The following is a 12,429-nucleotide window of genomic DNA, read 5'->3' as shown; positions in this document are numbered from 1 at the left end:
ACTAACTAAAATTAATATTAAAATTGATTAAGAATACAAAGCGTTATTATTTCTTACAACCACTTGATAATTTTGTAGAGATATACGTCGTGGAAGGATACAGTAACACTTAAAATAAATTAAATAAGTTTCAATGTCTCATGCTACTTAAAAAAATGATAAATCTGGAAATATATATAAAGAGCATTAGATAATCAAAGTGGAGATTCACGAGAATAATTTTTTGGTATGAACGAAGTCTGTCTTTAATTGTTATTCAATACTACAGATACAAAGAGTAGAACAAATTATTTTCATGAGAATTAGCTATGCCTCAAAGTTCAGTAGAAACATTATTAGACATATTAAATGTGTAAATTTTTAGTGAAAATAGTAAAAGAAAATTCTACACATTGAGAAATATGTTATATTAAATGTTCTATCACAATCTTTGGGCGAACATTAGCGAGTAATCGGGCAGATATGCCCGGATCCGCATCCGCATTTGGATTCTGCATTTGGACTTGGGCACGGATCCGAACACCCGATGGATTCAAATCTTTACCCGCGAGAAGTTGGCCTGTTGGGAGCCCATACGATCGAAGCGGCGCGGACGGGTACACGGACGCGTGTTCGCACACAAGTTACGATACCTCTCTCCTGCGCCTCCGCCTCCGCCTCCGCCGATGGTCTCGGTGGCTAATCTCCTCGTCTACGTCGACGCCACGGCATTGGCTTTCGCATCACTTCTGTCCGCCAACCCTCTCAGACCGCTCTCTTCCTCTCGCCCTCTGCTCGTTTCCTCCTGGACACGCCGCCTCCTTACTTCCGGTGAGTTCTTCATCGTTTTCCTTCTTTACCGCATTCTGTCGAGCACTTGGTGTGTGTGTCCTGAGCTGCCTGTCGTCTGCAAGTGCGTGAAGCACACTTAAAGGTCTTTGAATTAGTACCCATCACTCTGCTGTGAGGTAATTTGCACTGGTGAAAGATGAACTCGACTTGCTTTGTTGACCACCTCAGTCGGATGATGTTTGGCGCTCTCCCTCCATGGACCACTATAAATATGCAATCAATTGCGCATATCATTGGAAGGGATCAAATTAGGGCTTTGCTTCCGAAATCCTATATTGACTGCGATATCACATTTCTAAGTATCTACCAGAATCAATTAGTGCTCTTTTGCTCGGTTAAACGAATCATATCGGTTTTCATTTCTTATCAATAACTTAATTTTTCACACAGAAACTAGAAATAAAAGAAGCATTTAGAAACCAAATGATGATTATTCTTCCTCTCTTCTGAGAGTTGAGGAATAGGATAGAATTCAAAGCTTTCATTAGGAAATTCAAAAGAACTTAAGCATGTTCTTATATTAAAGTTTGTGGAATCTAGGAAAACAAGTTGATTAACTCACTGATGTGTGTGTGATCTGAGGACATGTATTTCTTAATTGTATCATTTTTTGTTGTTCTATTATAATATACAATCATTCCTGCACACCTTTGTGCAATTTGAGCAAAAAAGAAAAAGAAAAGAGAAAAGTGAACATTTTGGTCTTCCAGAAGCACAAAAACACCTCTAATCAATTCAATTTCCTAAAGAATCGAAATACAATTTTTTTTGGAATAAGTGTGACAAGCATATTTGCAGCATAATGTACAGATTCTTAGGCGGCAATGCCCTGAATCTTCACAAACTTGCCATGTATTCTTAGTTGTTTATAAGTATTTATCATGTCAATGCAGATCAATATATATGAAAATGAATTGTGAAAGTAGAGAACTGACAATGCTTTTTATTAACACTCCAATTAAATGAAAAGACAGATATCTACAATTTTGTAGGTGTTGATACAGTAGCAGCAGATATTGCTGCCAAACAATGGGCCAAATGGCAAAGTACAGAGGACTCAGGCTATGATGCCTTGTTCAGCAGAGACCGAGCCAGTTATCCAAACCCTCGGCTTCATAAGTAATGTGATATCGTCTTGACAGTAGAGGTTTCTTTGTTGCACATACTTGGAGGTATAAAACATATTACAAACATCGGAAGCAATGCTGCCTAAGTTTAGTTTTAGTTTATTATGTACATAAATCTGTGATCTTCACTTTTTTGATCTTATTTTGCATCTAGAATTAGTATCCTATTTGTGTGTATAGATAAAATCCAGTTCATTTATTTCTTCATTTCCACAGTTCGACTTGGCCACTGGAGTTGGAAGTTGAAGCATACTCAGAAGCTGCATCAAGCTTTTCAGAAGTTTGAACATCACTTGCTGAATTGGAGCAGTTGGGTTCTCTGCAGATATCATTGTGGCTAAGCTGAGACGCGACAAACTTGTCAAGCACCCTCCAGTCTGTCACCTGCTCTACCACTTGATTGATGTTTCCTGTATTATCATAAGTGGAGACGATCTGAAACTGCTTACTGGACTGTATTAGATCTTCCTCTGCGATGATCGATGACTGGAAAGCAGTTGCATGGCTGACATACATAGGAAGCTTGGGGCTCTCTAGTTGGGGGAGCTGGAGGAAAGAATCATGTGGCAAGTGGTAGTGCACCTCCAGCTCTGGTTTGCAAGGCAGAAGGTGGTGGTGCTGGTGGTACGCCATCTCTGGCTGGGGGCTGATCTGCTTTGCTGAATCGAGCTCCGTTATGAATGATGCATGATCATCATACCAGCAGGGAGTATCATGGTCACTGACTCTTCTGACAGCCGCTAATCTTTTCTTGAAGACCCTACAGACGACCCATCCCTCTTCCTGAAACATAGAAGCAAATCTTTTATCCGAAACACAAAAGTACTTTTATAGGACTTGAAGAATGGGAATGAAGAGTGTCAATGGAAAATGAGCTATGGTTTTATCAGAAGAAATATTCAGATTCCTGGTGGATCAAATCCACATAACTTTTTCATGAACTTGGTTCAAATTCAGATTTTGACAAATGCTTTGGGACTTCAGCACGAGCAAAATTGCAGGGTCTTTCGTAGCGGCTGAGTTCATGTAAAAGGTATGCATCTAATCCATCCAAGAATTTCTCATTTCGATGTGGATAGTTTCTTTAGTCGTTTGTTGCAATTAGTTATGATTTATAACATCTTTGAAAATGGAGAAGAAACGAGAAATTTTCTCTAAGTTTTTGGAGCAAATGCATGCATAACCTGTTAATTTAAATACTTGCCTGGGGAGGTGCATTCTCATTGGTTTCTAGGCGGTATTCATGCATGATCCAATCAGACTTCTGTCCGTTTGGTGCTCGACCCTTGTAGAACACCAAGGTCTTCCTCATTCCAATCAAGTTATTCTTGGAGTAGATTGGTTTGTCCCTTCCAGTAGCCTTCCAAAATCCAGCTGTTGTCGCCCTATTGGTCCGTGTGCCAGTTGGATATTTCTTATCTTTGTGGCTGAAGAAGTACCAATCGTTTTGTTCTTCTGTTCCTATCTTGCATTTTTCTGTTGCAAGGAGGCATAGCCAACTATAAATTTGGTAGAGCAACAAAAATGTGTGTTACCAATTAAATAGTCGAGCAAAATGATACCTTGAAGGTCCCATGGTTCTATTTTGTACAAATCGACATCTTTTATGATATCTAGATCGATCCTTCTTGATGCTACCTTCTTCCTGAGATAGTAGTCGACAAGTTCTTCGTCGGTAGGGTGAAAACGAAAGCCTGGCGGCACATGAGGGAATGCATCCATGTTCTCTAGGCTTTGTAGTCTTTGCCTGTGGATCACATATGCAAAACCAATGCTGCTGTCATTTGATGCATGAATGGACAAGTGTTACTCATCATTTGCAATATCAAAAATCATGATCTTGATACTGTATCTGATTAATATTGTCAAGGCATGTCTTAGTTGTATATATGATTGCTAGGAGAATTAGACTGGCACAATACATATAGCAAGACTTGTTTCTTTCTCTTATTTGGAAGAGTATTAAGGCCAAGAAATTCTTGTTGCTAGGAATTGTGCATAAAAGACAAATATAAAACTCATGTTGTAGAGAAATGAGTAGAAGAGCATGAGTTTGGGAAAAATATAAGAAAGCTGCCTACAGATAGGTATCCAGTTTTGCAAAGGAGTATAAACATAGAAAGTATATGAAATAAGAAAATGCATGCACTAAAAGAGTTCTTATCTTGACTTATATTTTTAATGTCCTTTTAGTACACTAAAGAATAAAAAAAAGGTGATTTTGATCAAAAGTTTTGCATATCAATGACTTAATGACATGCTATCTTGGTATCTCTTTTCATCAATAATTACCTATATATATTAACTTTGCAGTAAGTAAAAACAATGAAAAGGTGTGTTCAGGAACTGCCATATGCTAGAAAAAGTTCCTAAAAGAATCCATATGTACTTGTGCATCGAATTGTTTGGCTGCATCATCACCATAAACAAAGGCAGAAATCTCTAGAACTAGTATCTAAACTGCAGTGAATTTGTAGGGAGATGCATGAAACAACAACAACAATCTTACATAAAATCATCTGTGCTGCAAAATTCAAGCTTACATACATATAACAGAAGCATAACTGTGTGTGCAGGGAAGACGAGGAGGAACAGTTCTTACGGGTGACAGATCACAGCACTGTGGCTAAAAGCTTCCAAGTACGTGGAATGTCTTCTTTGGTTTGTACACGCCGGATCGGAGAGTCCGTTGCGACAGAGAGAAGATGGAGACCGATTGCTCCTACTCCACCAGTTTTACTTCTCTCGGCAGAAACCTCGGGAATCCAATCGTTAGTGCCTCCTCCTCCTCCCTTTGGGGGCACCGCGAAGGATCAGATCCCGAGACTGAAGTCGCTCAACAAAGGAGAGAGAGAGAGAGAGAGAGAGAGAGAGAGAGAGAGAGAGAGGATGTGGAATATAGCAAAGGAAGAGGAAATGGCGTTCGTTAACCGACGGTGTGCGGTGCTGCAAAGGACGGGAAGTGTATTATAGCCAGGCCCGGTTTCTCTTTCAGCAGAGCGTGCCGCAAACAAGGTACGCGTATGGATGGATGGATTGCGGGGAAAGGCTTCGAGGGCAGAGGAATGGCGCCGCAATGGCCGGAATCCTTTGGTCTTCTTGGCCGCAACCGCCACCACCTCCCCTCCCCTCCCCTCCCCTCCACCCGCAACCGATAGCGACCACAACACCGAAGGCCACAAAGCTTCCCTTCCTTCTTCCACAGAGATCACAAAGAGAGAGAGAGAGAGAGAGAGAGAGAGAGAGAGAGAGAGATCTCTGCAGACAAAAGCAAATGGACTGAGATAAATAGTAACTGCAGCATGAGCCCATGCATGGCACTGAAACATGGCTGAGGGCGAGGACAATTGCGGGAAATCCAAAGCAGCATGTGGCGTTGGGGACCGCCCTGCTTTTGCTCTCAGCGGTTGGTCGTCCTTCTTCTTCCTCTGCCTCTTTCCTTGCTGCCTTTTGCTGTCGTCACTTGGATCACGGCTACCGGTGGGCCTCTTTCGGACCGACCTAAGCATTCCGATGGAGACGCACCTCCAACCACAAATCCCTACCGGCAGAAGAACATTAAACAAACGAGCAAAACGTTGACGTTGTCCTCAGCCAAATCAACAACTTTACTCATTCGAGCCCAGGTTAGTGTTCTGCTCAAGCTCCTTTTCTCGTCTGTAATAACAATCTGTGAGAGAGAGAGGAGTTAAGCACGCATGCGCGGGTTCAGCGCGTGGCGGCGTGGTTCTCGTCGGTCCCACCCCGTCAACCCAGGTCGCTGGTTGACACGTACGTCGGCTTCTCCTCCCTCTTTTGCCCTTAGGTCTGCGCGGTGGGAAGAGAGGGGGGAGAGAGGGTGTGTGACGCTGAAGGGTGGAGATGTATTATAATATTCGTGGTGTGGATTATGGTTTGGGAGACGTATATGGTCGGTAGGCGTATCTTTGGGACAAAGGTGAAGCAAAAGTATCCCACGCCATGCCACGGTCACCATGGAGGAGTGGCCGGGATCATGTATCCATCCACCACCACCACCACCGCCACCCGGCTCGGTTGGCTAGCCAACCAAGATGGCAAGGCTTCTTCTCCTCCCCCCCCCCTCTCTCTGCGTTGTGGTGTGCCACATGAAACAGCTGTGTGGAGGGAATTGCCATGCTCCCAAGCTTTCCCTTTTCAGTCATGCAACTGCTCCTCTGCCACCTGCACTCGAACGCCGCTGGCTCAACGACGCAACCTGCACTGCGTCTCTTCTTTTTGCTTGTTGTTGCTGTCATTGGTGCTGTGTTTTCACAGTAACACAAACATAAAAACACTGCTAATTTGGCGGGGACGAAATAAGAGCAGAGAGAGAGAATGGCGATTTGCCACGAGAACAAAATCCAGGGTCCCCGTGCGCGTTCTGCGGCGCGTCAGGTGGGCCCCCACACGCAAGGATCGCCCACGTAATCCCATCATTGGCCGGTCCCACGTCACGTGTGTCAGTGAAGATGCTGACGTGTCAGCCGCTGAGCCAGTGGGGAGGAGGTCGCGGCCTCCCGAATGCACGTCGGGCCCCATCGACCACCTTCTCTCTGCCATGATGGCTTCACCCGTAGATATTTGCGCACCTCCGGTGGGACCCCCCGTGTAGCTTTCTTCTTGGATATACTTCGAGAACCGTATCTCCCATTGGATCCGTTGGACCCCACTTCCGCTACCCTTAGATCTTAAAGCTTCTTGTCTTGTCCGTATGAATGTGTATGTATGTATCTACAATAATGAATTCATTTCAAAGATAATGTTGTTTTGGCCTTTTTCTCTCAAGATATAATTTTAAAACCGACATCATTTCCTACTCTTTCCATAAACAATGATTAAGATTGCCATCAAAATATTGTTTGGTCATTTTTCTTTATTCATAATAATCAAATCTCATCTTTATCATTTACTTTTGTTAATGTTAGACAACTATTTCACAAATTATAAGAACTAAACTATCATGCGTTGACTTTTATCATAAAATTTTTGGAAGAGGACCTTAAAATGCCTCACCAAAATCCATATATCAACTTAGAAACAGCTAAAATCTACAAAGTTACATTTCCTCAAACTCCTTCAAGATGTGTTACCAAACGTATCAAAGGAAGGATGTCAAAAGTCTTGTCATCCGGCCAGTCATGAGAGTTCCATCCTAAGATCCTCCACCTAATATTTTCTTGTTCCCAATTATTACTGTCTTAAAGCAAGTGCCATAAAAATGCACATCTGGTCATTATTGGCTTTGTTTTTATTATTTCCATCGCAGAAAATTCAAAGTTAGGCAACGTAAATAGAATAGTATTTAAGCTTTGACTTACGATTAAGAGTCGTAGCTATAATTTATGCTTCATAGGCCTAATAATGAAACCATGTCCTCTTATGTCCACTACTCGGATCTCTGTGAAAAGAGGTGTGCTGAAATAAATGAAATCTCACCGAAAGATAGGAGGAGTGATGAGAAGGACATCATGGCGTTTGGTTTATAATGCCCCCCTTGGAGTCAAATATCCATTATTTCATTGTAATGGAGTATAGTTAAAGCAACTACAAAAGAAGAATGAATAAACTATTATAAAGTATTTAGAGTAAATTTCTGAAAAAAAATAGATTTTTTTTTTAGAAGAGACCTTTTTTTCAGATTTTTTTTATCTTTTATAGATTAGTCTATAAGGCGAACCGATATCATTATAATATTTTAATACTGTATTACAGTATATTTTCACAAAATATATACAAAAATATTGCGTTGTCATTTTTTATTTTACTAGGTTACAATGCTTTATGATATTTTTGAAAACACATACCAAAGTGTAAAAATATTACAATTGTACAAATTTATTCCATAGATCTGTCCATATAGAAAGAAAACAAATGGAGGAAAGAGATTTGGAAAAGCTCAAAATCACTCATATATTTGTAGTGGCACATATGCAAAGAGATTTTTATTATTTGGCATTATATTGTAGGAACAATTCGTAGGTTATTCTGATGAAGAAAAAGATCAATGTACCATAGGATAGACCAATAGCTAGGATATTTTCATCTTGTAGTTTTTTATTATATCATACCCATAAAAAAAAAGAGTAATAAAATTATCAACCAACCCTTAATTGGAGGAACTTATAAATTACTTTTTAGGGGTATTATATGTTAAGAATATAAATTAGATTATGTCTTGTCTATAAGTTCCTGAGATGCAATGACATTGATAAAAATAAAAAAATATGATATTAGAATGAAAAATGTTAACATGTCCAATTCCAACATGATAGGTTAAAATAAGTTGGTTCCTTGGATTCATAATTTTCCAAGTCAACATTTTTAAAATTAATGTTACAGGATGACTGTTTGCAAGAAATCATGAACATAATTTTCTTATTTGCAAGGTTAAAACTATATATTGATCCTTTATATTTTGATTTACACTTATTTTCATGTTAGGAAAAATATATGGAAAGAGGAGGTTGGTCAATATTAAAAGTATAAACTAATTAAAATTAATCATAATGTAATATCTCAATTAGTTTTACATTGAAAATGAGTAAGATTAAGATTGATTTATGGTTTGAGTGTATTATTATCAATTTCAGATTAAATATTTTGACTAATGATTTAGATCAAACAAAGTATATGAGTTAGTTAGTTTATCAAGTTTAGGTCTTAATATTTGATATTAAAATCGTTCTAGTATTTACGCATAATAAGAGAGCTCAAATAAGAAAGAGAATAAAGTCAAATAACTTATCACAATGTGAAGCCACTATTACTACTACTAGTCTACGTCTCACATACATTAATAAAGATGTCAAACCTTTGAGTAGAAAAAATTACAATACTCTAAATAGTCCCATATAAAAAATGAATAAAACTAAGAATGATTTATAATGGTATGATAAGTGTATAAATGTTAGTTTTAATTTAAATTTTTTGATTAGTGATTTAGATCAAATGAAGCACCTGTTTTAATTAACCTATGAGATATATATATATATATATATATATATATATATATATATATATATATATATATATATATATATATATGTGGGTATCTTTGACTCACTTATTTTATATTGAGTCATCAAAATCTCACTCTATAAAATTTGCACCTAAAATATCGATCTTGTGATATAACGTTCTACTTGATTAACTACACTATGTAAATAATACTAATTATTATCTAAGCATGTATATACACATTAAACTCAAATCTATGGAAGTACATAACATCAACAATTGGTTGATTGCCCACAAAAGAGTAACGACCTCCGGCCATCCCGGTGCACAACTCTTCTCATCTCATCATCGATCCCTTAGCCACAGCCACAGGCAGTGCACTTATCCTTTCTCCTTTGTCAGCTACCGATGGTTGCATACATTTAAATGGGGAATGAGTCGTCGACGCATACATAATAATCAACATTACTGACAGTCGACATGGTTTTAAAGTCCAACGAGCAACTTCTTTGATTCTTCTTCTTCTTCTTCTTCTTCGCTTCCCTTTCACCGAGTGAACATGCACACAAGAAAAGTATGCTTCTTCCCACTCCAATTCCCTATTCAAATCAACGTGCAATGGAGATCGGAGACAATTGGTAGAACAAATGTGAAGTCTTTGTCATGGGATTCTCACCACCACTTGCGTTTGCGTTTACACCACACTCTTCTCCGCCACGCGACGCTTGTGTAGCTCATCAGGCCGTGTGTTCTACGGTGCAGCCAACTCACGGTTCACATCTCCATACTCTCACGTCTCCTCTTGCCGCCTTCTTCTTCTGTTTCTTCCATTCTCAATTTCCAATTGATATGTATATATATACATATATAATATCGTTGACCAGCCCTCTTTATATTCATTCCGCCATCTCTCTTTCTCCCTTCACTGTTCCTCTCTCTGACCTCTTCATCGGACTCTCTCTTCTTGGATCTCTCGTGCAGTGCATAAAGAGAAGGAATGGGTGTGTTTTGATGCACCTTCTCCATATTATGAAGAGACACAAAGGAGGGTTCAGGTTGGGCCGCCGTCTCTCGAGGATATGGCGATGCGTCTCGCGGCTCGGCCGTCGTCGCGACCACACCCGGCCCTTGATGGAGAGCTCCACGGCTACCACGAGGCTCGCCCACTGGGGCCGGAGCATCTGCCGCCGCCTACGACGCAGACCCCACCTCGGCGACCGGGCTCCGCTCCTGGAGGAGCAGAGGCGGCCGCCCAAGGGGCACATCGCGGTGTACGTGGGCGGGGGGCGGAGGTACGTGGTTCCGGTGATCTACTTCAACCACCCCTTGTTCGGGGAGCTGCTGCAGGAGGCGGAGGAGGAGTTCGGGTTCCACCACCCCGGCGGCATCACCATCCCCTGCCCCGCCGCAGAGTTCGAGCGCGTCCGAACCCGGGTCGCCGCCGCCGGCGCCCACCTTTGCCGAAAGAGCAGAAGCAGATTCGTACTGTCCTAAGCCATTCCCAAAACTTGGCCATTCTTTGACCTCCGCCTGCTCCTCCTCTGTTGCTGATGGCACGCTTGTACATGTCCATCACAATCACACAGCAGCGATTACACTGCAAATCTTCTTCGAAAGATGTCTAAGCTTTTCTCCTTTTGGACTGAGAGATGTGAAATGTAATCGGATATGTAGCACTACATATGTTTTATATTTTGTTGGTAAAATAATCTATAAATTAAATATTCAACAAAATATAACAAAAAAAAAGCTTGACTTAAGAATAATAGTGTCTTAAGTCTATTTATTTGACATGAGACAGATAACATATATGAGACACACTGCTTGTTCCACCACAACACATATGAGACACAATCATACAACTTTATTTCTGCTGCCTGCAACATGGATTCCATGTTGACCAAGAAGCAATCTCCCACACAGACATGGCATGCGTACGAATCCTGTCTTGGTTCTTCCGGAAACACTGGAAATGATGAACATGGATGGACGGGGTGATCCATCAGTACAGTGGACAGGTGAGTCGTGGCGTAGGGACGGCCACCAGCCGCACCGCCCTCGGCGCTGTGAGCCCGAACATGTCCCCCATGTCGAGCTCGCCGGGCTTCATTCCGTCGGGCAGCTCCCAGCTGAAGCAGTGCGTCAGCTGAGCCACCGCGAGCTCCAGCGCGTGCAGCCCCAGCTGCATGCCCGGGCACGACCGCCGCCCCGACCCGAAGGGCAGGAACTCGAAGCCGCCGCCCGTGAAGTCGAGCGCGGCCGCCTCGCCGCCGGGGGCGAACCTCGACGGCCGGAACACTTCCGCGTCCTCCCATGCTGATTTGTCGCGGCCGATGGCCCACACGTTGATCATGACGCGGGAGCGAGCGGGGACAGCGTAGCCGGTGAGTTGGCAGTCCTCGGCGGTCTCGTGGAGGAGGATGGGGATGGGGGGGTGGAGGCGGAACGTCTCCTTCACGACGCACTTGAGGTGGGGGAGCTTGTCGAGGTCGCTCTCGCGCACCTTCCGGTGCAGCCCGACGACGCTGGCCAGCTCCTCTTGCACTCGCCTCATGTCCTCTGGGTTCTTCATGAGCTCCGCCATGGCCCACTCGATGGCGGACGCCACCGTCTCCGTGCCGCCAAACATCACATCCTGTGCACTTCAGCAATCAGTCTATCGATTCCAAGTCGAACAGCCGCATGTGTTCTTGGTTGAGAAGCGAGTGATTGAAGCAAAGGATGAACCGGTCACAAGTTTGATACGGATAAGTTCATGAAATGTTCCTCCCATAAATTAGATGTAGTGTTGTTCATATTTATGCATGGACACATACCATGATTATGGCCTTGATGTTGTTCCTGGTCAACCTGAGCGTTCTCTGGAGCTCATCTGCCTCGTTTTCCTTCGTGCGGTCGGGGGACTCCTCGAAGAAGGCGAGCATCTCGTCGACCATGTCGGAATCCTCTGCGTCAGCTTCCTTGGGGTTGGCCATGTGCTCCTCGATGATCTTGTCGATGAAGCCGTCGAGTGCTTCTCGTGCCACCTTGAACCTCTTGTTGATGCCTTGCAGATCCATCCAGCTCACCCACGGGATGAAGTCGCCGATGTTGAACGCCCCAAACAGCAAGGAGAACTCCTGAAGTATGGCGATGAACTCCTCCTGGTTCTCGTGGCTCTGCGTCCCGAACGCCGCCCGGAAGGTGATGTTCTTGGTGAGGTTGAACATGAGTTCGCCGAGGTTGACGGCGGCGCCGGCGCCGTCCGTGACGGCGCGGACGGCCGCGTCGACTTCCTCGCGCACGGAGGCCCACGACACCGCGCGCTTCTTGCTGAAGAGCTTCATCACGCACAGCTTCCGCATCTGGCGCCAGAAGGGGCCATAGTGGGCGAAGGCCATGTCGGCGCGGTCGTAGGTGAGGTAGGTGATGGCGATGGTGGCGAAGCGGTTGGAGAAGACGGCGTCTTGCACCTGGAGGACTTGCCGGGCTATCTCCGACGTCGACACCGCGAAGACGTGGACGAAGCCAAGGC

The 12,429-nt window shown here is 43.1% G+C and overlaps 3 protein-coding genes and 1 long non-coding RNA gene across 5 annotated transcripts in view; 2 read left to right on the top strand and 2 right to left on the bottom strand.

Annotated features, from left to right (window-relative positions):
* Positions 1-474: 474 nt before the first annotated feature.
* Positions 475-5,860, top strand: LOC135597441 (uncharacterized). 2 transcript variants are annotated; one of them, XR_010481251.1, is made up of 4 exons: positions 475-810; positions 1,824-2,003; positions 2,175-2,991; positions 4,535-5,860. It is a non-coding gene; the product is annotated as an uncharacterized LOC135597441 (long non-coding RNA). The 2 variants fall into 2 exon arrangements; XR_010481252.1 differs by having other exon boundaries at positions 1,806-2,003.
* LOC135597440 (NAC domain-containing protein 7-like) lies at positions 1,759-4,694 on the bottom strand. The gene is made up of 4 exons (XM_065090383.1): positions 4,561-4,694; positions 3,521-3,705; positions 3,159-3,434; positions 1,759-2,737 (listed from the first exon to the last, which is right to left on the bottom strand). The coding sequence occupies exons 2-4, from the start codon at positions 3,678-3,680 to the stop codon at positions 2,163-2,165; spliced, it is 1,011 nt and encodes a 336-aa protein (XP_064946455.1). The 5' UTR covers positions 3,681-3,705; positions 4,561-4,694; the 3' UTR covers positions 1,759-2,162.
* A 4,186-nt stretch (positions 5,861-10,046) lies between the features above and the next one.
* LOC135596479 (auxin-responsive protein SAUR23-like) lies at positions 10,047-10,409 on the top strand. The gene has a single exon (XM_065088524.1). The coding sequence runs from the start codon at positions 10,047-10,049 to the stop codon at positions 10,407-10,409; it is 363 nt and encodes a 120-aa protein (XP_064944596.1).
* Positions 10,410-10,846: 437 nt separating this feature from the next.
* Positions 10,847-12,429, bottom strand: part of LOC135597439 (cytochrome P450 84A1-like) — a 1,885-nt gene continuing 302 nt past the window's right edge. Inside the window, exons 1-2 of the mRNA XM_065090382.1 lie at positions 11,732-12,429; positions 10,847-11,550 (exon numbers count right to left, since the gene is read on the bottom strand). The exon at positions 11,732-12,429 is cut by the window's right edge and continues 302 nt beyond it. Of these exons, the coding sequence (XP_064946454.1) occupies positions 10,918-11,550; positions 11,732-12,429 (1,331 nt within the window). The 3' untranslated portion in view covers positions 10,847-10,917. The remainder of the gene's footprint in view (positions 11,551-11,731) is intronic.

This window comes from Musa acuminata, chromosome BXJ1-11 (assembly GCF_036884655.1).
Source record: "Musa acuminata AAA Group cultivar baxijiao chromosome BXJ1-11, Cavendish_Baxijiao_AAA, whole genome shotgun sequence".
Classification (NCBI taxonomy): domain Eukaryota; kingdom Viridiplantae; phylum Streptophyta; class Magnoliopsida; order Zingiberales; family Musaceae; genus Musa; species Musa acuminata.
The sequence above is the reverse complement of the archived record's forward strand: the minus strand, read 5'-3'. Positions and strand labels throughout refer to the sequence as shown.

Coding starts and splice junctions, on each gene's coding strand:
- LOC135596479 (XM_065088524.1), top strand. CDS start 10,047: ATGGAGAGCTCCACGGCTACCACGAGGCTCGCCCACTGGGGCCGGAGC.
- LOC135597440 (XM_065090383.1), bottom strand. CDS start 3,680: ATGGATGCATTCCCTCATGTGCCGCCAGGCTTTCGTTTTCACCCTACC. Junction 3,435..3,520: donor AGAACCATGGGACCTTCAAG/GTATCATTTTGC, acceptor TCCTTGCAACAG/AAAAATGCAAGATAGGAACA. Junction 2,738..3,158: donor GAATGCACCTCCCCAGGCAA/GTATTTAAATTA, acceptor TGTTTCAGGAAG/AGGGATGGGTCGTCTGTAGG.